The 24,230-nt window shown below is 48.5% G+C and overlaps 3 protein-coding genes across 15 annotated transcripts in view; 1 reads left to right on the top strand and 2 right to left on the bottom strand.

Moving 5' to 3' along the window:
• The window catches only part of LOC122366155 (retinoic acid receptor RXR-like), a 37,341-nt gene extending 35,684 nt beyond the window's left edge, over nt 1-1,657 (bottom strand). The window contains exon 1 of the mRNA XM_043338036.1: nt 1,271-1,657. The gene's annotated coding sequence lies outside the window, so the exon portion shown is untranslated. The remainder of the gene's footprint in view (nt 1-1,270) is intronic.
• Nucleotides 1,448-5,606, top strand: LOC122366158 (tetratricopeptide repeat protein 19, mitochondrial-like). Of its 11 annotated transcripts, none has more exons than XM_043338135.1 (3): nt 1,448-1,582; nt 4,132-4,508; nt 4,696-5,606. In XM_043338135.1, the coding sequence occupies exons 2-3, from the start codon at nt 4,215-4,217 to the stop codon at nt 5,467-5,469; spliced, it is 1,068 nt and encodes a 355-aa protein (XP_043194070.1). In that variant the 5' UTR covers nt 1,448-1,582; nt 4,132-4,214; the 3' UTR covers nt 5,470-5,606. The 11 variants fall into 11 exon arrangements, with proteins under 11 accessions (XP_043194070.1, XP_043194015.1, XP_043194022.1 ...); XM_043338080.1 differs by lacking the exon at nt 1,448-1,582 and adding an exon at nt 1,608-1,658; XM_043338087.1 differs by lacking the exon at nt 1,448-1,582 and adding an exon at nt 1,643-1,677.
• A 149-nt stretch (nt 5,607-5,755) lies between these two features.
• LOC122366137 (solute carrier family 22 member 8-like) overlaps nt 5,756-24,230 on the bottom strand; it is a 31,045-nt gene continuing 12,570 nt past the window's right edge. For 2 of the 3 annotated variants that reach the window (XM_043338022.1, XM_043338008.1), the window contains exons 3-13: nt 21,900-22,012; nt 20,955-21,112; nt 19,701-19,802; nt 18,862-18,987; nt 17,146-17,342; nt 16,570-16,739; nt 10,145-10,334; nt 9,261-9,395; nt 8,567-8,652; nt 7,898-8,091; nt 5,756-7,413 (exon numbers count right to left, since the gene is read on the bottom strand). In XM_043338022.1, coding sequence (XP_043193957.1) covers nt 7,033-7,413; nt 7,898-8,091; nt 8,567-8,652; nt 9,261-9,395; nt 10,145-10,334; nt 16,570-16,739; nt 17,146-17,342; nt 18,862-18,987; nt 19,701-19,802; nt 20,955-21,112; nt 21,900-22,012 — 1,852 coding nt within the window. In that variant the 3' untranslated portion in view covers nt 5,756-7,032. The remainder of the gene's footprint in view (nt 7,414-7,897; nt 8,092-8,566; nt 8,653-9,260; nt 9,396-10,144; nt 10,335-16,569; nt 16,740-17,145; nt 17,343-18,861; nt 18,988-19,700; nt 19,803-20,954; nt 21,113-21,899; nt 22,013-24,230) is intronic. The other variant, XM_043338014.1, reaches the window with a different exon arrangement.

Below are 24,230 nucleotides of genomic sequence, written 5' to 3'. Positions count from 1 at the left end.
CATTTAAGCACAAATGACAAAAACCATTCAACCATTGCAAAAAAAAAACTTATTTCAGGAAAGTGAACCCTTCCCAGTCATGCATTTTAACAGCAGCTAGCATATATGGGTTGAGTGAATGGGTTCAATGGAACTTCCTCCCAGAGTTTGTATTTGGTCATTCAACTCCCGATCAAGGTGGAGGTTCATAGAAAAATGAGTGGGTTGCTGGTAATGACCAGAAACCAAAGAACCCAATTTTAAGGCACAACCTCATTGGCCTGACATCCAGCCTCCAGGCCAGATCAATGACCTAAATGTCAGGGTTATCTGGACCTGCTAGAACTTTTTTGAAATCAACTTTTAGGAGTTTTTGGATGTTGATTCTGATTTTCAGACTAGCTTTATTAGATAACAGTAAATTTGCGCATTTGGGATACCATTCAGTTTATGCCAACCGGCAAACACTATGTTGCAGCTGTAAGTCTCAAGAGTGTTTATCACATATGCCTCAGCCATGTGTTACATGGCCTCTAAACATAGTTCCCAATGCCCAGATAGCTCCAAAACTATTCTGATGTCATAAAACTCAAAGAACTCAACAGAGACTATAACAGCAGGGCTGCGGTGTGTGGATTTATCCAGAGGGGACAGTTTTGACTGGAGTTGGAGTCAACTTTGGAAACCAGAGTCAGAGTCTCCTAAAATCTATCAACTTCACAGACTTGGCAGGGCTGTGGAGTCAGACTTGGAGTTGGAGTTGACAGTTCTGCCTGGAATTGGAGTCAGAGTTAGTTTTTGGAAGTCAGAGTCAAAGTCAGAGTCTGAGTCATCAACTCTGCAGCCCCAATCAGAAGAGTGGCAACCGGTGAGTCTATCAGGCCTATCCGAACCCCCAACGATAAAAGTGCAAGTGTTAGGTGATATCGCACTTTGCTGGCTGACTTTAACTTTGAGTGCCACTCTTTTTCAATTTAATTGTTCATTAACTAGACGTGCAAGCTTTAACTTAGAGCGCTGCATGCCAGGCGCCTGTAAATATTTACAGTGGATACCTACATTACAAGAGCTGCAACCTACATTAAAAACCTACATTTTAAAAACCTGCAAACAGTGGGATCTAAAACTCTTCAAGTGTAAGCATAGGCTAAGTTAAGGCTTGAAAATGAAATAAGGGATTTTTTATTATTGTTACCTATTTGTTGATGCAGGTAGTTAGACCGGTTCCAGTTCAGGGCAGGGTGCTTGAGCTTGCCCGGGTTCGGGCGAATGAAAACACACTTTGACTTACCCGTCAATGAGTTGAGATGTGAGCAGTTTCAAGAGCAGTTTCCGGCGTTGTGACACTAAGCAATCAATAGCTTATCCCCAAGCCACACTTCCTTCCCCTCTCACGCACTTATTCCTCACGCCCCAATCATTCAACGTAAACTACAAAACAAAAGGTAAACTGCGGCATTTGCGGCTCACTTTTGCGACGGTGGTTTATTGCTTTCTTGCTGCCAAAATAGCCAAAATGCTATTCTACTGCCACCTGTCGATCAATCTGCTAAGCAAAGCTTGAGCTTCTTCGTGTTGCCACTAGGTGGCACTTCGGTTGCACGTAAGTACCCCACCTGCCGCTTGACCTGCCGTCGACCCGCGTTGACCCTTGACCTGCAATTCCTGCCGTTCCTGCCGTTGAGTGATGAATATCCGGTTCTCATAGAGGCAGTCTGTGATTACCTTCGGAGAACCCAACTGCTAGAACAACTATAGCAGAACGACCTCATGATTACACATACTACACACAGATGGTTATCTCACATTGTTGAAGCTCATCATACTCCTACTCCCTCTTTCCCAAATCCCATCCTCCATGTCCTTCATGCCCCTGTCAGTCCTAAATTCCTGGTATACCTGTCTCACATTCCCCAGACTCGATTATGACCCACTGGCTTTAGCCAGGCTTTCCAGCCCCGAAGAACAGCAAGACAAATAAGAAGAACCGACGCTAATAGTCAAGTCTGACTGATGCGTCGTTAAACAACCAAGAAAACAAAACAATCCTGCCGTTCCCGCTAGGGTGTGCATGTGATCTCAGTGCCAGTTTGTGTAGTCTTTGGAGTGCTCGATCTTTACTCGTTGCCTCACATTTTGTTTTGCGACTTGGTAAATTTGTTGTACCTATTTAGGTACCACTGGTATTTACCAACAAATTGAAATTTGTATGTAGTTTTATGTATTCTTTACATACCTAAGGGGTTTGTTTTACATTTGATACGGCTGCGCCATTCCAATAATACTGATACCGTCTGAAATCTTTGGTACAACTCAAACTGGTCTTTGTCTCTCAGGAGCGTTGATATAGCCTTGCCCAGGAGTATATAGCCTTGCCCTTGGCCTTGCCCAGGAGTACCAAAAATTATATTTCAATTTTGGATGTGTCATAGCGCTTGATCTCTATCTATATGTGTGGCATGGGATAAGGTACCTATCCTGTATGTTTATTTGCATGGTGATAATTAGTGCCACACCTACCTACATGAATTGGGTGTTTGCCAATGACAGTAACTTGTGAAGTTCACTGAGCAGATTAGTCCACCATCATCTTGTCTGGATATGCCTATTTCATCAATCCAATTGCTGGGTTTCATCAGCAATGGTATGAAAAATCAAATTAGGTACACATGTTTGTAACAGTAGGCAACAATTCATTACCTAGATACCTAGATATACCAATGCCTACCTGTCACAATCTTATGTTTTTGTAGTTGGGCACTGATGTATATTTATCTTCAAGCTGCTGAAGCTGCAGCTTGAAGCCCATGAAGTATATGGTAAGCTATTACTGGATGGAGATGCTCCTTATGTATTGGCAGCAGAAGGTGTCTGAGAATGGCAAAGATCTGAGTGGGCAGACATGACCAGCCAAAAACTACAGAGAACAATGTTAGGACTATTCCTGTTTGTCATTAATGTTTAAATTGACATGCTGGGTGATATTTAATCATCAATCAAGATGTTCACATATGGCACAACAATGTACTGCAGCACAAGGCAGGGCATCATACTCCCTCCAAGCACACCTAAATGCCCTTTTAGAGTGCTCAGGAGCTGCCCTTCAACCTATAGCAAAATGCAAGACACTACACCTGGAACGATGCAATGATTATATACAGAAGACCCATGGCTGAACCAGATTTTTGTAGAGTACCTTGGTGGCTACATGGATGAAGTATACCATGTAGGGAATACCATGAAGGAATACCTAATCCATGGTGGCTACCAGCTCGAGTTCCACGAGCAGATAACCCCAGCGATCTCACAGCACTGCTCGTCCTGTCGATCCTTCATTCTCCTAGACGAAGCAGCAGCAGTTGCAGTTTTCTGGGCGATGGATGGTACGGCCGCGCCAGAGTACGCGAGCTCGTCAATCGGGAGGACCAAAGGAGCATCGAGAACGTGCGGAGGAGAGCCGCAAAGCTGGTCGCCGCGGAGATATGATCACTGTGTGCCAAGTGCTGAGGCACAGGGTTGACGTGGAGGCGGAGAGGCTTTTCACGGCTGTAACAACCGGCGACACCCGAGGACGTCATTGCGTGGAAGGAAGCTGCCGTAACCCAGAGCCGTCTCCTGAGTGTGTCGTCACGTGTTCGAGGTTACTAATGAATGGAACATCCGTACCGCCTTCGACTGTCGCCGTCTCCAGCCCGCCCCTAACCCTCGCCGGAACCGACCTATCCGGTTTCTACATCCGAGGCATGGGGGAGGGGCAGGTGCGACCCTCTCGCCTTGCCGTTTCGCCCGTACTTGAGCGAGATTACTGGAAAAAGACGGCCACGTGTTCCTTTCCCAGATGCAATGACTGGTACCCGATTTTAAAACCTCAAGTCAACCAGTGACCGCTGAGATAAGGTCAAAGGCTTCATTCTTCAATGTAATTGGCTAGTTTCTTACAACCCTGCCGAAGATGATCACGGAGTCATGATTCTGGTGTCACTGTGTTTGTCACCCTTAGGTGCGTCAAAGGTCATAAGTACTTTTTGTCTGGAAAAGGCCAAGCTATAGAGTCAACTTATTCTATAAGTGGCTTTCCCGACTGGCTAACGCTAGAGAGATAGGGCAGTATTTTACTTCGCTGACTAACGTTTTTGTCATTTTTTTTTTCAGAATTGACTAGAGTATTTCGTGCCGTTGTCCAGACTGACGAAACATTCTACAACTTATAACAGAATAGCAAGATTCCGACAAGCATGTTAATTCGTAACATCTTGAGAAGAAGTCTGTTAAAACAATTTACCCCAGGATGTCAAGAAAATTATATTCAAATATTGACGAAAAAGAAGTACTTCTTGAGGAGGATTGCAACTTGTTTGCTTGAGAAGAGAAACCTTGTTAAAACAAAATGGAACGTTATGTCTGGCCTTCAAAAGGCAACAGCGGTAACTGCGGCTGCAGCAGCCATTCTCCAGTTAGAGGACGAGGAACGGAAAGAAGAGGACAGTGAACTAATCAAATCCATCAAGCTAGCTGTCCTCTCTCTTCAGGTATGCATGGCCCACTGTGCTTGCAATGATTGTAGGATATCGTTTTTGAACATGTTTCGAATTGTTGGAAGCATGTTTCAAAGCCACATTATGTTGAAGGCCATTATTGAATGTTTTGCAGTGGTTCGATGACATTTTGCGCTAATGCGTGTATCCTTAATCTACTTTTTGTTTCCTGCCTCCGCAGAAGGGAGAGCCTGAGAAGGCCGAGCGACTGCTGCACCTCTCATTGCGCGTGGCGCAGGAGCAGGCCAACACCCCGGCCATCACTTACATCTACGACCTGTTGGCCAACATCGCGTTCGAGCAGCGCAACTTCGCCAAGGCCGAGCGTCTGCTGGGTGAGCTGCTGCGCCGCCTGGCGGCCGACGCCACGGACAGCAACGCCTTCGTCGAAGTCAGCCTCAAGCTGGCCAGCGTGTTCGCGTCGAGCGGCGACCGGGAGCGCGCCGACGCCGGCTTCCAGTTCTGCATCGACACGCAGCAGCGCAAGATCGCGGCGGCCGGAGGCGAGGCGGCCGCCGACGCCGACACGCTCGGCCTCTGGGGCATGTCGGTGGACTGGTACGCGCGCTTCCTGCGGTCCCGCCACCAGTACGACCGGGCGCGCGAGCTGACCGCCCAAGCGCTGGCGGCTTGTGTGCGAGTGGGCGGCGAGCGCGCCGAACAGTCGGTGGTACTGCTCAGTGACCTGGGCACGCTCGACCTGCTCTGTGGAGATGTCGAGGTGGCCGCCGAGCGGCTGGAGCGCGCCGCGCGGCTGGCAGAGGAGCTGGACCTCGCCGAGCTGGCCACCATCCAGGTGAACCTGGGTATGGTGAGGCTGCAGCAGGGCATGGCCAGGGAGGCGCGCCGGAGCTGCGCCGCCGCCCACCGGCGGGCCACCCGCAACGGCGACACGGAGGCCCAGGGGATGGCCGACGAGTGTCTGAAGAAGGTGAAAAAGTTCTCCAGTAGCTGAGAGGTGGGTAACTTTGTTATACATTTACAACCATAGGACATTTGTGGCTGTTCTAGTCTGCGGAAGGTTGAATGTTATTTTGAGGACGCATACATATTGCCTAGGTATTTATGATAAATATATAAATATTATCGATACAGTAAGCTTGTTTGACGCTGTTCGCAATTGAGAAATAGAGGTTTATTTGTATCGTCTTAGGAGCTATGATTTCAGATACGTTTTTTTTTTTTTGTCGCCCACGTTCATAGCAAGCTGGAACTGGCCGTTGGGGTAGGTGCTTAAGAGCTGTCTAAACCTTATGTATTCATCGATATCCAGGTCAACACTGCATACAAAACACGCCATTTTACAGCAGACAAAGGTCACAGACCTTTCGATCATCGTTCTGTTGCGGTTCAACCACAAGAAACCGCTGCCACTGACATAGGTGCCTTGGCGACATCCCGCGAGGGTCACCCGCAGTTGTATGGTGCGTAAGGCATTCTTATGGGTACCATCTGTCCTAGTGGCCATCTGGCCATCGACGATGCTTCTTACATCGTACATCGCCTTACGTAGGCTTAGAGCTGCACAGGGTGCGTCTACCGGCGTCTACCGGCGCACAACAAAGTAGGCACTTCATTACATCTTGCTCATCTGGCTACACTCGCAAAACTACATATGATGAACAGATTAAACGGCCTAGGGTCAATTCCTCGCACGAAAACTCGCATGTGCGCAATGTTCTTGCACTCATCACTTTAAAATATTTCGCTTTCATACAGTGATTGAATGAGAAGACCCTCTGTCGGTAAAATGTGCATTGGGTCATTTTACTGGGTTAATGTTTATCGAGTCATTTACTGGTTAACTTTGAGGGGATTAAATGGGGGAAAAGAGTGGGATTAAATGGGAAAAGAGCTTTGAAAGTCCACCATGCGATATGTTCTATCTGAGAAACCTCGCCTCGGCCAATGTGCAGCTTAGTTTGTATAAATGACACGCACTTGACTTTGTCATGTTTCCTTTGTTTGGAAATTCGGACACGGATACTTATAGTCTTTTTTTAAAGATATGGGCACTTATCATCACGAACATTCAATGTCGGCTCCTTCAGAGGCGGATATTAGCTCCACTAGACTCTGCCTACGAAAGGGCCACTGCTTGGCCTAGCTGCTCTGCGATTGCAATTACAGCACTCACACTTGTGCGACGCTGATGCACGATATGAAATATATGGCACTCGCACGCTACCATGTCGACACTCGAGTTCTGCTGTGCACTCCTCAGAGCAGAAATCGCCGAGCAACAGTCATCCACCATCGTTAGTTTCTGCTCTTGCCGCGTGTAAAGGCATCGAGTTGGCTGATTGATATCGGTGAAGGGAGATTCATCATCCAGGCACTGTCATGAGGCCTTCTTGACACTTAACATCGTCTCACCCATGTCTAAGTTACTTATATACAGTTTTAATATTTCGAATGAGAGTCAGAATATCTGTCTCTGAGCACCTTCTCACTCTGCGTCAGGGACTGTCCATTCTCGACGCTGTCTCTGCACGCTCTCTTCCACCCCATTTCTTCGTCAGACGTCGGGAGTCCAGGCCGGCGCCTTGCTCGCTCTGCGCGACCCGCTCGGCTGCTCCCTGTCCGTCAACATGGCCGCGTGCTCCTCTGGCTCTGCCAGCGGCGCCTTCTGCACCGACGCCCTCTTCCTCTGCGATCCCTTGGCGGCGCGGCCGTTCTCCGCCTGTCCGCCGCCGCCGGAGCCGGAGCCGTCGGGTCCTCCGCCGACGCCGCCCATCATGCTGAGCATGTTGACGAACACGTCCCGGTAGGCCTCCATGACGTCGTGGATGGTGTCGGGCAGCGGACGGTTGGACGTCTCGGGGAGGAGGCGGCACAGCAGAGCGGCGACCAGCGCCAGGCAGCCGGCCGCCACACCCACGTACCGCGAGAACGCCAGCTGCCGGTGGAGCACAGATCAGGTGTCAGAGGACGGGGCTGAACGAGAATCTAAGGTGTTCTCGGCATCTTTGTAGATTGTACGACATGTGGTTTTGGATGTTTTATCTTACAAAACAGCTCACTAAATGTGGAGAGAAAATCTGCCGTTAACCAGAAGTTCTCGGTTGGCGATAGAGGTCAGGACGAGCGCAACAAGCCCTGCATATCGTCTATTCTAGTCCTGAATACAGATAAAATCAAAATATATACCGGATACATTCAAAGCAAGGTGACAGAGCAGAAGACCTAGCAAAAGGGTGCGTAAGACTGCGACATTTTGGTACCGTTGCTTCCCACTTTCGTACAACCCCAGAATGCTGATTGCATACCTGTCTGGTAATTGTTTTGCCATTTACCCTTTTTAACGGCGGTGGTTTTCCCCTTTTCGTTTTAAGTTCCTAGCCAGCGTCGTCTGACCTCTCCGACAGCTCCCAACATCTCACCATGACCGAGTAGTAGTAGCCGAGTCCGGAGCCGAGCAGGCCGAACATGGCCGTCAGGCCGACCAGGCTGCCTCGCACCGGGGTGGGGAAGATCTCGATGATGAGCAGCCGGATCGAGACTAGCGCCGAGAACGTAGTGTACTTGGACAGCATCTTGAGCAGCAGGTACAGAGGGTACAGGTCCGTGCCGTCCGCTGCGGGTGCCACAGAATCACGGGTCAGTCGGCGGTTGTCAGTTGTTACTTGTCGAAAGTTTCAAAAGCATTTGGTATATTGTAGCCGACGAAGCACCACTCGCGAGAGAGCAGAAAACGGCAGCTCCAAACCAATGAGCTTTATGATGGGACAGTTATCCATTATATCTGGTCACTGCACAATGCATTGCACATGGATCAGATCCATTCGTGTTCATTAGCAGTCGTTACTCGTTACAGAAACAAAAATAATGCCACCGATAATCACCGGTGATCACCGTGGGTTGAAGAACAGACAAAGGCGAGGACAAAACCCAGCCCCTGCCTCTGATTCACAGAGAATGCAGCTGGTGCTAAAACTGCACATACAGATGAGCATGATTATCGACCAATTATCGTCGGCTGCCGTTTAAAACTCCGATGAGTCAGGCAGAGGACACAGAGCCGACTTTGTACCGTTGCACGGTGAACTGACCTGACTGAAGCGGACACAGCGTGGAGCCGATCACCGACAGCCCGCACCCGAACAACATGGCCATGATGGGCTTCTTGCGGCCGAACCTGCAGACAAAACGGTGGCAGATTGTAGTCAGTGAGGTGTTACTCGTAGTGAGGTGTTACACAGTACTCTTAGATTGTAGAGTACTGTGGATTTAAACGTTTTTTTTAAACGTCCAGTTTTTTTTTTTCAGGGAAGTCGTTAACAAGATACGATGTTGACGATACACGTGAGGCGGCTATATATGCATATATGTATATTATATATGCATATATATATATATATATATATATATATATATATATATATATATATATATATATATATATATATATATATATATATATATATATATATATATATATATATATATATATATATATATATATATATATATATATATATATATACAGCATATATGCTGTTTAGGTATACAATTGTGCGAGGAGCAGGTGGCAAAACTCAAAAGTACCGCTAGTCCTATATATGTACCTACATACACAGATGATTGAAGTCAATCATAATGAGTTTTTACTGGATGACGTGCTGACGCCGTACTCAACACTGACATTATCTCTCGCATCTCCATAGTCCATGTGCTTGTCTAAATGATTGCCCGTTGAGCGTACTGAACTCAGACCTGAGCTCTCTGTGATGACTGTCGACTGACCTGCGGAGGATGAGGAAGACGGAGACGCACGCGGGGATCATTACCACGCCCGACAGGCCGTAGTTGAGGTACACGTTCCCCTTGGACTCCATCGTGCTCGTCGTCAGGCCAAAGTACAGGAATCCTACCACGGCCCTGTGGACAAACGACGGTGGAGCATGAGGTCTGCAAATGTAAACGATGGTTATTTAGTCACGTTCGAGCATTCCTGTTCAGTTTATAGTTTATACAATTCTGTCACCTAAAATAGGCACGGGAAGCCGAAACGGGACCTGATAGCAGCACTAGGTAAGTAGGTAGGTATGTGTCGGTTCCAACTTCCAATGCTTGACAATCGCAAGATATTTGAATTTCACGCAAAGGTATGACGGAGGTGTACATAGGTATGTATGTATAAGCACAGGGTATAAGGTAGACATCCCACAATATGCCTGTTGGCATCTGACAGGACCCCGGCACTGGTGCTGAGCAAAACAAAAATTCGTCGACATGATACATGATTAGCTGTCATGACCATTTGGCTCCTGACATGAATGCAAAAACTGGCAGTGATAAAAAGAACGAGTGAAAACTTGTAGCAAGCTTTTCAAAGCAGAGCCGGGACGCAATAGCAGACAATGGACTTTTTTTAAAGTTTGCTTCCCGGCTGCACTAAGGCATACCGGGGAGGGGAAGCTAATAGACAATGGACGTTTTATACAGCCAGACATTAGCGATCTAGCGATTGGCGAATTTCATTTTCTGGTGGTGACATAATCCACACTTCTCAACCAAATCGTTTATATCGGGATGATTCCAAATGCGGTCGGTGAAGGCTCAGTCGCTCAAATAAAATAACTAGCATGGCGTCAAAAAATTAATTAAGACGTTTCCTCCGGCCTCACCAGACATAGGAGACGATGCAGAAGTGTTTGCGCAGCTGGTGGTTTTTCATCATGTCCGCCAGCTTGGACCAGTGGCCCAGGTGGGCGTGTATCTCGTGCTGCATGAAGTCGCCGGCGCCCTGCTTGGAGCGCCCGTGGCCGTTCATCTGGGTGACCCGCCGCTGCAGACGGTGGGCCGCCTGAGAGCCTGCTAACAGAGGTCACCCGAGGTCAATGGAGGTCATCAGGGTTACCACTGAAAGTTAGTGAACCATGTAATAATTCTTTCGTGGTTCAAGACGCAATAGGCTGCTAAAGACAAACATCATAAGGAGCACCATTACCAAAGCAGGGTGCATTAGGTATGACAGCCAATAGCCCTGTTTGTTGTAATGTCTGCAAACCTATTTGCCGACAGCCAGAGCCCATCACCAAGGCACCGTGATCTGAGACCTATTCAGCTGACATGACCCTGAATTGAAGCAGTGCGCCTAACATTCCCTCCCAAACATTTGGATTTTAACCACGCTAACTCGGAAGACCATTATCGCTAAGAACAGGAAGGCCGTTTCCACCGGCTCGGCGGGGCGAGTGCGCGTGTCGCCGGAGAATCAGGGGCGCACTGGACGGCACGTGCTGTAACCACGACGGAGCCCCGGCCACGCGGAGTAACCACGACAGGCGGCCGTCGGACACGACACCGGCGACTGATGGGACCCCGGCACGTCAGGCTGACGGAGTCCGCTCCACAAAACGGCGGAATTATTGTCGGAAACTCGCCCCGGCTGGCACTGAGACAGCAGGGCCGGTGGTGGTTATATCGCGACGGCATGCGCCACGCGGAGGCCTGGCGCTATAGGAGTGCTGGTTCCTACGTGGGAGGATGGATGTGAGCAATGGATGGAAGACCACGAAAATTGAGAAAGTTTTTGCATTGGTGAATCAGTTTCTCGTTGAAAAAAGGCATTGTTAGAGATAAACGATTAGGAAAGGAACAGACCAAAAACAAAAAATGTAAAAAATAAACGGTGATTTGCGGCTATGAGGCATGGCAGAGCTTAGCGGAGTGGATGCTACGTAAGCATTAATTATGTTAGAAGCGCAGAGCGAAACAACACAATGCCGAATGCGAGCGATACGGAAGGGGGCTGGTTGCAGGGGTGGAAAATTAGGGGTTTTGGGGGTGCTCGAGCACCCCCTGAAATTCAAAAGTCACCGTGCAATAGTGCTCCAGGGGTGCTTAACTTACGTCTGAGACACAAACTGCATTGCGTAAGCCACGAGGAGAGTGATGCTGCTGGGAAAACGTACCTACATATGCTTTTCTACGCAAGAATTCGAAGCTTCCATTCGCCAGATGCTAGAAAAGCACCCCCTGGGATTATGACAATTCTCCGCCCCTGGCTGGTTGTCGGCCTTACTGCGAGTGGCATCAGGGGCGGATCCAGGAAAACTCCAAGGGGAGGGTCATGAATCGAAGTGGTGCCCCTACCTATACCCAAAATTAAAAACTCAACGGATTTCGTCCACTTCATTTTGGTGGTGCCCCCATTTTCAGTTTTTTTTCTTTTTATTTTCTATTTTTAGTCAGTATCTTAACTCTTAGCCACAACCACATTCACCAATTGTAAGCAAGTATATATGAATGTGCTAGTATGTGTATATATGTTGTGGACGCTGAGTAGTGAGTAGGGGAGAGTGGGGCAAAGCGGCCACCCTAACGTTTCTAACGATGCCGACGCTTGATTTTTAAACTTGGAAAGATTCTTTCTATACCAATGTGATCCCTATTAAATTGTCTTTTATTCCAACTGCGTTTCATTTCCAAAGGCGTTCACATATGGGAGATATTTACAAAGCTTTAAACCTATAGCATATTGGCCACTTTGCCCCATCCCTGAGGCAAAGCGGCCACTGGCGACTTCTTAAGTCCCGATATGAGAAACAGAATAGTTGCCTCATGCACGACTAGGGTATTTGATGGTGACAAGGGTTAAGGGAAGATGGATGTTTACTTTGTTATCTTCCCACCTATTGCTAAACAAAGAAAGAATTTTCTTGGAAAAACATTTAATTGCATAATTTGGTAACTCATGTAACCGAAAAGTGGCCAAGATGAATGCATGACGACATTTTTGAATATAAATAATGTTTTTATCCAGATGGAAACAACTTATGGCCAATTGGGGGCTGGCCACTTTGCCCCGGCCGCTTTGCCCCGCGCATACCGTCCGAGACAAAAATATTCCAGCTCAGCTATTAGTGGGGTAAAAAGCATTAAAATTGGTAGAAGGCATGTACGATAACCACGCAATGCATGGACAAAAACGCTTATAAAAATTCCAAACGGTTATGGAATAAAATAACATTTAAAAATTGTAAACATAATTGGTAACCTGGCAAGAAATGCTTTTCCGTGTTTCACAGAACAATGGCGATGGGCCTGAAACCCCGGTCTGGCTCATTCGAACGACCGCAAAGAGAAGTATAATTGGAAATCATAAATTGGAACTGACGCCAGCTGTGGAGGGCTAAAACGATGGATGGCCGCTTTGCCCCGGGTGGCCGCTTTGCCCCACTCTCCCCTACTTACCAGGAACGTTATCAGGTAAGCGAATCGTTGTCAGTCCGACGAACTTGACCCTGGCGTCTAAAGGGTCTGTCCTTGACACTTCAGGCTTGTCAGGAGCACCAAAGTCCTTCCAGGGACACCACAAACCTGTCAGGGGCACCTACGGCCTTGTAGGGGCGCTACAGGCCCGCCAGGGGCACCACAGGCCTGCCAGGAAGCAGGGGCACTACAGGTCTAGCAAGTATACACGACAGGGGCACAACGGGCCTGTTGGGCCCATGAGCACCCCTAGGGGCAGGGGCACCACAGTCCTTCCAGGGGCACCGCAGGCCTGTGAGGGGCACCAGCGGCCTAGCAGGGGCACCAGTCAACACAGGCCTGCCAGGGGCATCACAGACCTGCCAGGGGCACCAGAGGCCTGCCAGGAGCACCACCGACCTCGCAGGGGTAACTTGGGCCTGTCAGGGGCACCACGGGCCTGTTGAGAGGCACTTCAGGCTTTTCAGGGGCACCATAGTCCTCTCCGGGCGCAGGGGTAGCAGGGGCACCAGAGGCCTGCCAGGGGCACTACAGGCCTAGTAAGGGCACCACTGGTCTATCAAGGGCACCACGAGCCTGTCATAGACAGGCATCTCAGGCTTGTCAAGGCCCAGGGGCACCTCAAGTCTGTGAGGGGCACCAGCGACCTAGCAGGGGCACCAGTCAACACAGGTCTGCCAGGGGCGCCACAGACCTGCCAGGGGCACCACAGACCTGCCAGGGGCACCAGAGGTCTGCCAGGGGCACCACCGGCCTCGCAGGGGCACCTTGGGCCTGTCAGGGGCACCACGGGCCTGCCGAGGGGCACTTCAGGCTTTTCAGGGGCACCAGTCCTCTCCGGGCGCAGGGGTACCAGCGGCCTAGCAAGGGCACCAGAGGCCTGCCAGGGGCACCACAGGCCTAACAAGGGCACCACGGGCCTGTCAGGCTTGTCATGGCAGGCACCTCAGGCTTGTCAGGGCCCAGGGACACCACAGTCCTTCCAAGGGCACCGCAAGCCTGTCAGGGACACCAGAGGCCTGCCAGGGGCACTACAGGCCTAGCAAGGCACCACTGGCCTGTCAGGGGCACCACGAGCCTGTCATGGCCGGGCACCTCAGGCTTGTCAGGGCCCAGGGGCACCACAGTCCTTCCAGGGGCATTGCAAGCCTGTCAGGGGCACCAGAGGCCTAGCAAGGGCACCACCGGCCTGCCATGGACACCACAGACCTGCCAGGGGCACCACCGGCCTTGCAGGGGCGCCTCAGGCCTGTCAGGGGCACCACGTGCCTGCCGGGGACACTTCAGGCTTGTCAGGGGCGTTACAGTCCTGTCAGGGCCCAGGGGCACCAGGCCCGTGGTGTCCCTGCTAGGCCTGTGGTGCCCCTGGCGGTCCTGTGGTGCCCCTGTCAGGACTGTGATACCCCTGATAGGCCGGTGGTGCCCCTGGCAGGTCTTTGGGCCCCCGGGCCTCAAGGGGGGGGGGGCCATGACCCATGTGACCCCCCCCCTTGGATCCGCCCCTGAGTGGCATGTCGATCATGACTTGGTGGCCCGTTTGACGTCGGCTTGCTCCCATTGCGTTTTTGTGCGAATCGCCCGCATGTTCATGAACTATGTCGTTTCCTTTCATCGCCTTCATACAGCTCAGTCATTGCTTAGACATTCTTCAACGTTTCATTGTCAAACTTTCACGTTGGCGTCAGTCATGAGTTTTACGCCGGTGATGCGTCTCCTTCCAGAATGGCTTGATGCTGTACCGCAATGCACTAGTGTTGTGCGGTACAACCTACCTGGCAGTGGCAATCTGTCTAGCTGAATGACTGGAGAGGTTTGTTGGGATGTGATGCCGATAAGACGTAACTAGCTAATGGTTACCACTTTCATCAAACATGTTCAACTAACGCGGTCGATTTTGAGTGTAGACTTGTGTGCAATACGTACCTGACTCTTGGCAATAACGTCTTGTGAGCGTTTTTGCAGGGCCTCGTCTAAGGAATTTTCACTGGGGGGGCAGAGACTGAAAGAGCCAAACCTAGGGTACCCCCAAATCCTGTTTTCTCACCGGATTTAGGCCACTTGTTTTTCGTCACAGCCCTGAGACCATGATTTTTTAACAAATTTCTTTTTTAAATTTATTTTTCATCCCGCGCCGGGCCGGGGGATTTTGGAAGGGGGTTACCCTGCAGTTTTTCGCAGAAACGGCGTCAAGTGACCTCACCTCAGAAAAAGTTAGAATCCGCGTCACAGCTGCACCGACCGAACGATCACCTTAAAACTTTCAGCAATTAATGAGAGTTACAGTAGGTATATAAAAAAATGGATCTCTCGGAATTTTGATATCCGTGACCTAACGTCAGGTCAATTTTGCGACCTCTCCATTATTAGTTAATAGGATAAAATTGAAGGGCGCCTTTTTGGACGAATGCCATTCCAAACACTCTCAAACATTGTGTTACAGGTAAACTCGACAAGCTGAACCGAAAAATGGCACCCGTGACCTGTCCTTATGACCCTGAGGTCATATCAGATCAGAAAAGGTCCCATTAGTTTTTTGACAATAACTTTTGATAGAGACATGCTAGAGCGATGAAAACACCGCAGATGTGTTCAGCTTCACGATACGGATCGACTGATATGCAACATGACCTTTTCCAGTCAGGTCATGACCTTGACCTGAGGTCAAATTTTCAAAATGACCTTTCAACGTCAAATTATAGTTAATTCGACGCGTCTCGACAAGAGCAACACGATGCTGGCAAAATAAATGTCACTTCCTTGAGTCAAAAGTTTTTGCAGAAAAGCATTTTTCTGGAGGCTAAACCGTTGACCTGATGTCAAATCTGAGGACACACCGGCGAAAGAGCGTTAAAAGAGCTTTCGAATGGGCTTTTCAGCGGCGCTGTAACTCTATCGGTTCCAGAGTTAGCCGTTGGCAGTTTCCAATTTTTTTTTTTTAAATTACAAATTTTGACTTTTGATGACCTCTGGCGATATGACCTTTGACCTGACCTAAAAAATGACTGAAGTGTTTCCGTCATTATATTTGACGTTCTTTCGAATGCCGCTTACCGCGTGTCGCTACGTGACCCAGGAGCGGAGTTAGACGGGGGGTGGTGGTGTTCAGACACCCCCGGCCCGGCGCGGAAGTAGCGGAGCACCGGCCCGGCGCGGGTTAACATTGTGTTACCCCCTCACCAGACAATGATAAACATACGTGTTGGGCGTTTGATTGAGTGTGTGGGGGGGGGGGGGCACACACGAGTTGGGTCACTGGCCAGCTGCTAATTGACAATTTGCTACTTGACGCTCTCAGCTCTGAAAATCACAAACCTCTGGCTTTTCCCGTAGCCATGAACAGTTATTGAACAAATTATTTTATATTTCTCGTTAAATCCATGTAAGACTCCTCACTCCTGGCAAAAACGTATTGCAGATGAGGTACTTTTGTGAGAAGTTCACGTGTTGACTGGGGGGGCAAATGTTGGCCACTGGGGGGGCAATCCGCTCGACTGGGGAGGCAATTGCCCCCCCAGTTAACATGTTAGACGAGGCCCTGCGTTTTTGACTTTTGCATTATGAGTCAGAAAAAGTCACGATAAGGCAACTACGACTGGTCGTATGCACTTACCAAATTTTCCAATAACCACAGGACAGAAGCCGTACAATACCCTAATTCAATATACCCTGTGCAGTGTGCAATACGTGATTTCAGGCTGAGCCTTGGATGAGCCATTTCCATGCGGCCAATGACCCTTTTGCACCACGCTGCAGACCGATAGACCACACAAAACACTTTGCCTATCAGTGACATCACCTTGAACGGAGTCACGAAAATTCCCCTCGCGTGACTCACCGGCGGGCTCCTTTTTATCGTCCGTCTTGTCCTGGTCGTCCATCTCGTCCAAACTGAAGTTGTCCGGCAGCTGGAGACCGTTGAGTCGTGCTGCCCGGCGAATTATCTTCTCGGCTTCCTTGTGTCGCCCGGAGGACACTAGCCAGTTCAGCGACTCGGGCACGATCAGACTGGAGCGTACGAGAGAGAGAGAGAGAGAGAGAGAGAGAGAGAGAGAGAGAGAGAGAGAGAGAGAGAGAGAGAGAGAGAGAGAGAGAGAGAGAGAGAGAGAGAGAGAGAAAAAAAATATATATGAAATCAGTGCAAGCGTTTTCATAACCGCAACGAAGTCTAAAGTGCAGTTGAATTGAATTCATTACATCGGTTGTGGGATTCAAGTTCCTATCGTCACCGTATGCCAACTAACGATAATTATTTTTTTATTTGTGCATAACGTAGATGCATTACATTTGATATCATACATTCCATGGCAAGAATCTAATGGTCATTCATGCCCAGTCGGCAGAGGGTAGGCTGGACCGTGGACGGATCATTTCAGCGCCCTCGTCACATTGTGTCCTCTCCTGGCTCCCTCACCTGGTGATTGGGATGAGCACAGCCGACCCGAGCGCTATCGTCAGCTGGAAGTACCGCCAGCTCTTGAAGAAGTAGGCGAGCACGGGGAGCAGACAGTGGCCGAGGGAGTAGGCCACGAACAGCATGAAGGGCGCCAGCGGCCGGTTCTTGGCGGGCACCAGCTCCACGGCCAGCACCAGCACGCCCACCTCCACACCCTGAGACAGGCCGGGGGCACAGCGTCATCTAAACGAGGACGTAGGACTGTGACGGGCGACGAGCCACCGATCTAGACTGTTTTATTCGGGGTTGAAGATTACTTGGAGTTGGTCGCTACCGACCATTAACCCGCGCGGGGCTGGGGTCTCCAGCCGAACGCGCGGGGCTGGGGGGGGGGGGGTAAATTTTACCCCCCCCCTGTTATCTCCCGAACTAATGGTCCGATTTGGAAAATTCAAACGCCAATCGAAAGCTCTTATCACGAACTACTAAAATCATGTACTTAATTTAAAGTTTGAGGTCAAGGTCAAGGTCAGGTCAAGGGTACAAATTGCAAGTTTCTACAGTATCGGCCTTGCACCGTAGTTGCCGAAGAATGGAGTCATGGACTGAGACTGATCGCCCAAAACGTGTTCTTAGGCTACCAAGACAATATTCGTTGCATACAATATCATTCAGAGGTCAAGGTCAAGGTCAGGTCAGGTCAGGTCAGGTCACCAAAAAACAAAATATAGAAAAGGGCATGTGCGACACATGTTTTATGGGTCATTTTACTCATAGAATTCAATAGGCACACTCAATAAGTGATATGGACCACCTCTGGATGAATTTCAGGTCGAGGTCAGGTCAAGGTCAGGTCAAGTGAGGTCAAATTTTGAAGTTGGTTGTTAAGGCCTAAAAAGGTGTCTATCTGATGCAGTTTTTCACGGCGAATCGAATGGTGCTACTTTTGTTTCCGTACGAGGTCTAGAACTTCCAAAAAAGTCATTTTTCAAAAAATTTGTGTGTCGTGACGTCATAAAATTTTGAATAACTCCCACATTTTTGAACCGATTCTTCTAAAATTTGGTATGTAGGTGCACATAGACCTCTCCTCTGACATATATTCCGGTTTTGTTCGATAGACTCAAAATTTTGGATTTTATAATGATTTTCCCAAAAAAGTCAGTTTTTTGATAAAATTTAGGCCAAAATCCAATATTTTCAAAAAACCGAGATAGCCATTTGATAGACAAAGTAACATTACGTATAACCTTTTTTGTTACGTCTTGATTCCTTTAAAAATGAAGATGTTAGCGGCGTTTGAACTTTTGCCGTTTTTGAGGCGAAAATGGCGAACATGACGTCACTAAAACGTCAATTTCTCAAAAATTTTCCGACGGATTTCGCTCAAATTTTCAGGGAACGTGTCAAATTGATGTAAGAAAAGGTACTGAAAGTTTGGCGGCGCTGCGCGCCGCCGTTTTTGAGATATCGCAAAAATTCGCGAGGGGGGGTAAAATTTACCCCCCCAGCCCCGCGCGGGTTAAATGAGATAGTGCGAAAAATGAGGGGTTTGGACATCGTAAGCCAAGTCTGTTCGTCGTTTGTATTTTATTTTATTTACGATTTAAGTGGTAACGACAAAACTTAGGATGCCTGAAGACAAATTAGACTAACAAATGTCAGCCATAACTTATCTACGCCGTGCCACGACTCAGGTGCCACTGCAAAAGCTCCGTCAACCGCTCATCTTACCTCGATGTAGAGCCGGGCCAGGAAGCGCAGGACCAGGTACGAGTTGAAGTCGCCGACGAACGTCACTCCGATGGCCAGCAGTGTGTTCTGGACGCAGCACATCATCAGCAGCGTCTTACGACCCAGCTGAAACACAGCCGGAAACGAGTGGAAATGCTGTAAGGTGACGGTCTATCACCTATACAAGCCTGCTGTGGTCGATCGCCCCCGGAGGCCGGAATATGCACGACTTGATCTCAGGAGCACCTACCATATTAATTTCATTCTACATGATAGAACAGCTGTCAATAATGAATTGGCTAAGGAAACTGGTTATTTCTTCACGCTAAGGACACTGAATGTAAGTCTGTTGTCAAAAGTGATCGCATGACAAATAAATTGTGCAGCCAATATTTCATTGCCGTTATGTTTAACCAGGGCAGTGGGAATTAGTTATCGCTCTGCAGGTGATGCATTTGCATTTAGAGAATGGCATTTTTAATCAGATGAAGCAAGCACTACCTATATGGCTCCCTTGCAACGATTCAATTATCGCTCGTACAGAGAAGTTTTGCAAATATGGTTTGTGATGGCACCTGCAAAACGGTGCAAAACGTAACAAGGCATTCAGTGTAACCACTGACTCTCTGGTCCCTGCGAAAGAAAACGTAAAAGCGAAAATCCGCCTTCATTTGGAAGCGAAAAATACCTCGTTTCCGTACCCAGTAGGAGGCTAGCCAATTAAATCATTTTACTGAAGGTCTTTTAAACGCTTTTATCTGCAGCTGCAGCTAGTCAACTCCGAAACCAGTCTCCAGCAAGGGCGCCAGGCATGCCCGACACGACACGCGGTGTCATACCTTGTCGACGAATGGCGCGAACATGATGCCCCCCAGCAGCATGGCCACGCAGATGACTGTGGAGGCGTGTAGACGCCGGTCCTTGTCGCACGAGAGGCCCCACTGCCGGTTACAGGGTCAGCACAGGTCAGACGGCAGTCGTCGCAGTTTTTGCCCGTTGGCGGTTGTGCCATGACCCTGACTAATAAGCTCCAGCGAGTGATGGCTAAAACCGGTAATGTATTTTATGTTAGTATCAGTAAGGCATATTGACCACGCTACATCGTCTATGCACAGTCCACAGTTCACTCCGTCCACCGTCATGACCAGCTGGCGACCCAGTGTCTCTTTATACTCCACAGCAGAGACCATAGTCAGCATCCCACGGTTCACAGTACACAGTTGAGTTTCATGCGGGACTCTATCGCTCGGGTCTCGGGGGGGGGGGGGGATTCCTCCGCTCAATCCGCCCAAATGGAATCCAGTCGCAGGGCTCGATGTATTGTCCCTTTGACAAGTGTTTCGCGCCGCACCATTCACTAATGAACGGTTTTGTAAGTGATGCAGTATACACCGGCTGTTTGCGATGGGGTGATGTAAATGTCTGACCTCGCTGTTCCCGTGCCGAGCGTCGACCCGCTCCGCCCAGTGCCCCACCACGGCCGCCCGCCCAGCCCCCCCCCCTCTCGCCCAGTACCACGTCTCCCCACCACCCATCTCCCTTTGCTACCGCCCACGCGGCTGCCAGCTGGCCGTCGGTGAGCGCGGCATCATCCTCCGGTGAACCGTGCACCCTTCCGCCGCCGTCCAACTCGACCCCGGCGACCCTGATCACGTGACCCGCCCGCCGCACATGACCCGTCACCCTGCCAGCGCCGGTCGTCGGAACAGCACAGCCGACAGGCCGCTTCCGAGGAGGAACAGAGGACCCTTGAGTGGAAGATCGTGGTGAGGAACGACACATCTGGGACCCGGTCACGACTGAGGATTGAACTGATGAATTGGGTGGTTCAATGTATTCCAGGGAAGCGACGCTTCAAAGCTACCTATGTCTGGCCGTCTGTGGAATGTCTAGACTCTTCCACTTTTGCAAGCATATGGAACGTATGGAACTCCCTATACCTGAATCCTGAAAAAACAACTTTGCTCCTATTGTCCCTCGCAAGAAAAAAAACGTTCTTAATATTATTAGGTGCTTCGGGGTCGAGCATGCATGTTTACCCTTTCATTTGACCTTTCCAAATAAGAAAATCTGTTCTGTGCCAGCCCCCGTACCTCAGTGATCATTGTTGATCCGTGAGTGTCTTGATATTCGAACTCGGAGCATCGAAGCTTTTCCCGCTTGTATTCTGAAGGGCTCGTGTCTTCTGCCTCATCCGTGTCGTCTAACGCCAGATTCTGCTCTGATGATGTTATTTCTCGTTCAACGATATCTGAAATAAGTTGTCCCATGGGTGCGAAGTTGATTATTAACACTCGCTGGCACTGCTCATTCCGCCATTTAGAGGGCAGTGGATGACACGACTCCCCATCCTTCTCACATAGCGAGCTAGAACTTTAAAGAAAATAAGTGCTACTCCCCACAATAGAAAGCTTCCGTACCTAATGAAGCTAAGCTAAAGACAGTTCAAATTTCATCGCCAATATTCAAAATCATGCCAGTGATTACTGAATGTCGCTAGACGGATGTTTAGTTTTGGGTGCTGTCAGATATTTATTGACATATTTGCTATCTTTATTAGGTACATAAGTCGGCTTGAGGCTGGTAAATTCTAAGACTGAGGTAGCCTGAAATTATCCACAGCATAAAACCAGTTTCATGCTACGCAAAAGTTACGCAACTGTTCAAGAAGCCGATGTTGTTTATACGGATTATTGAATTGATAATTCAGATACCTACCGACTTGCAATGCACTGAGCGTTTCAAGCTAACAGCAAACTTAAACCGATCTTTAGGCGTGTTTCTATATGTTTGTATCTTTATCTTTAGACACCTCGTAAGTCGTAGGTAACAGCAAGGTGTTGGTTTTGCTTGGGTTTTGCTAGGTCAATGACACACCTAGACATTGCGATTGCCTTAGATAACTTATATATGTTACTATATAAGTATCTACCCAATGTCTTACCCTTATACCTGTCTCAATGAGTTAACGCACTATGTTCGTTCTGAAAAGGCTATTTTAATACTGCCACAAAATAAAAACATTTACTGGAACGCACCATGTGGTTTCGGCGGCTGGTTATCGAAGTACAATGGATGATATTTGTAGATTTCCTGGTCCGTCAGCGGCTCAGAATAGATGTAGCAGGACGAGAATTTTCCTTTTTCCCTCCTGTGAACATAAATGCGGAAATATCAGTCACCTGAGCCTAGTCTTAGTGGATGTCATTAGCAGTTGACAAATGCGATCATTCCATATTTCATTCATGTCGAACGCGCTGGGGCGGACACCCCAGGCTCTTGTGACTTGTGAACATGACCACATGTCTGGTTTCGTCTCACATTTTTATTTCATTAATTGCCTGTATTCTCAGCCACCGAACGGCGAACGACTGCATGCAAACATGGATTAAAAAATATCTGGAGAGGTCGATCAAGGGCTGCTTGACATGGCATGGCTATCGGCTATTGGACGACTGATAAATAGGCTGGCTGAAAAAAAAATCGTGCATGTAACAGTCAAAGGATAATGTCTTTTATGCCGACGCCTGAACGCTCGGCAATCGGTAAGCCGGCCTTATCCATAACTGGAAACGCCTGGTGGCTAGGCTGTACCGCCGTGTCCAAAACGCAAACGCCTGGCGCTTAGGCTGTGCCGCATTGCCAACTGTACTTCAATCGCCTGGTTAGGCTGTGCCGCCGTGTTCACGTCCATAACTGCAAACGCCTGGCGGTTAGGCTGTACCGCCGTGTCCGTAGCAGCGGACGCCTGGTGGTTAGGCTGTACCGTCGTGTCCATAACTGTAGGTGTAGAGCGCAGACAGACGCCTGGTCACTGGTGCCTGGTGGTTAGGCTGTGCCGCCATGCCACTGTCCACTGCAGTCGCGTGAAAACGCCGAATAAGTAACCAGAGCAATGCTGCTTAATGATGAACAAAAACATAATATTAGCGGTTTGAAACCATCAAAGCAGTCAATATTTTAAAATTGACAATTATAGCCGTTTTCACGACGGCCATCTGGTACACATTTGGTGCACATTTGGTGCAGATTAGGTGCAGATTTGGTCAAATTAGCTGCACTCGCCGGATAGCCCGTCGTGAAAACGGCTTATATCGCGATGACAGGCTAGGCAGCTTTATAAAAGATGTTGATAAGTGCGGTTGTTTCTCCCTTTCAAGAGGCAGTGATTTCTTAACGTTAGGATGATGCCTAATCTCTGTTGAATCACTTGAATCGTTTTCAATATTTAATCTAATAAAACAATGGACAATTCTACACATAAATTCAATCAGGAGTTTGCAAAGCAGAAAAAAAAATCACGATGTCCACAGCACGAATTGTCCTTGGGTGATATTCACATCAATAAAACATGCATCGCAGCACGCTAAGTATCGTGTCTTTCAAACACAGCTTGGTGTTTGACTGTAACTATAGCTGGAGATGTCAATCGGATACCAACTTTTTGATATACCTACCGATACCAAACCGATACCAACTTGGTATTTGGTATTTCAATGCTAATGTTTTTGGTATTTTGTTGGTATCATGAATCCTCACTAATGTAGGCATAAGAGCGAGGCTGTGAGTTTGGTAAAAAGTTGGCATTTCCCTCATATTCCCAAGTTGGTTTGGTATTTTCACGTGGCCTAGTTTTGGTTCGGATTTGGTTTGGTATCGGTATTCCGATTTGCTGTAACTGACATCACTATAGTAACAGCAACCATTCATATGTCCTGCAGCCTGTCTGGGCCGCATGCTCAAGCCAAGGCCATGCTGCATGAGATAAAGTGACTAAAGCTGTTGCCCAAGTTCAGTTTTCATATGTTTGCTTATTTTGAGGGGAAAATGTTTTTACCATTATTCATACCCAACCATCTTCTTACACAACACGCTTGTTATGCACGTGCAAAAACCTAATGCGTCGCTACACCAAATCACGACTCCCAAGAACTTTCAATTGAAACTGTCATCCAACGACTATTGCTTTCGTGAGTATGTCCTATACAGGGTTGTGCTTGACTCATGAGTCGAGTCAGAAATTTGACTCAACTCTGACTCAAATGAGTCAGATTTGAGTCGAGTCGGATAAAATGTTGAGCTGTTGAGTTGAGTCAGTGTTGAGTCGGACAAAAATATTAAGGTGTTGAGTTGAGTCAGAGTTGAGTCAGTAAAATAACTTTTGACATTGAGTTGAGTCAAAAACATTTAGGAACATGAGTCAGCTGACTCAACTTTCTAGAAACAATATATAGTATAAGTTTTTCATCCTCCCCTCGCTTAACAACTTAGGCCTGGCCCTGCTGCCGGATTTTTTCACCTCCCTCCCCCCGCTCAACAACTTTTTTATCTGAGTCAATTTTGCCAGTCAACACACTTGACTCAACAAA

The sequence above is a fragment of the Amphibalanus amphitrite genome, unplaced genomic scaffold (assembly GCF_019059575.1).
Source record: "Amphibalanus amphitrite isolate SeventyFive unplaced genomic scaffold, NRLGWU_Aamphi_draft 000029F_arrow, whole genome shotgun sequence".
Classification (NCBI taxonomy): Eukaryota; Metazoa; Arthropoda; class Thecostraca; order Balanomorpha; family Balanidae; genus Amphibalanus; species Amphibalanus amphitrite.
This window is presented reverse-complemented; position numbering and strand designations above follow the sequence as displayed.

What these genes read in the sequence shown, in the direction of transcription:
- LOC122366158 (XM_043338135.1), top strand. Translation starts at nt 4,215, where the DNA reads ATGTTAATTCGTAACATCTTGAGAAGAAGTCTGTTAAAACAATTTACC. An exon ending in TAGCTGTCCTCTCTCTTCAG is followed by an intron (nt 4,509 to 4,695) that starts GTATGCATGGCC and finishes CTGCCTCCGCAG; the next exon opens with AAGGGAGAGCCTGAGAAGGC.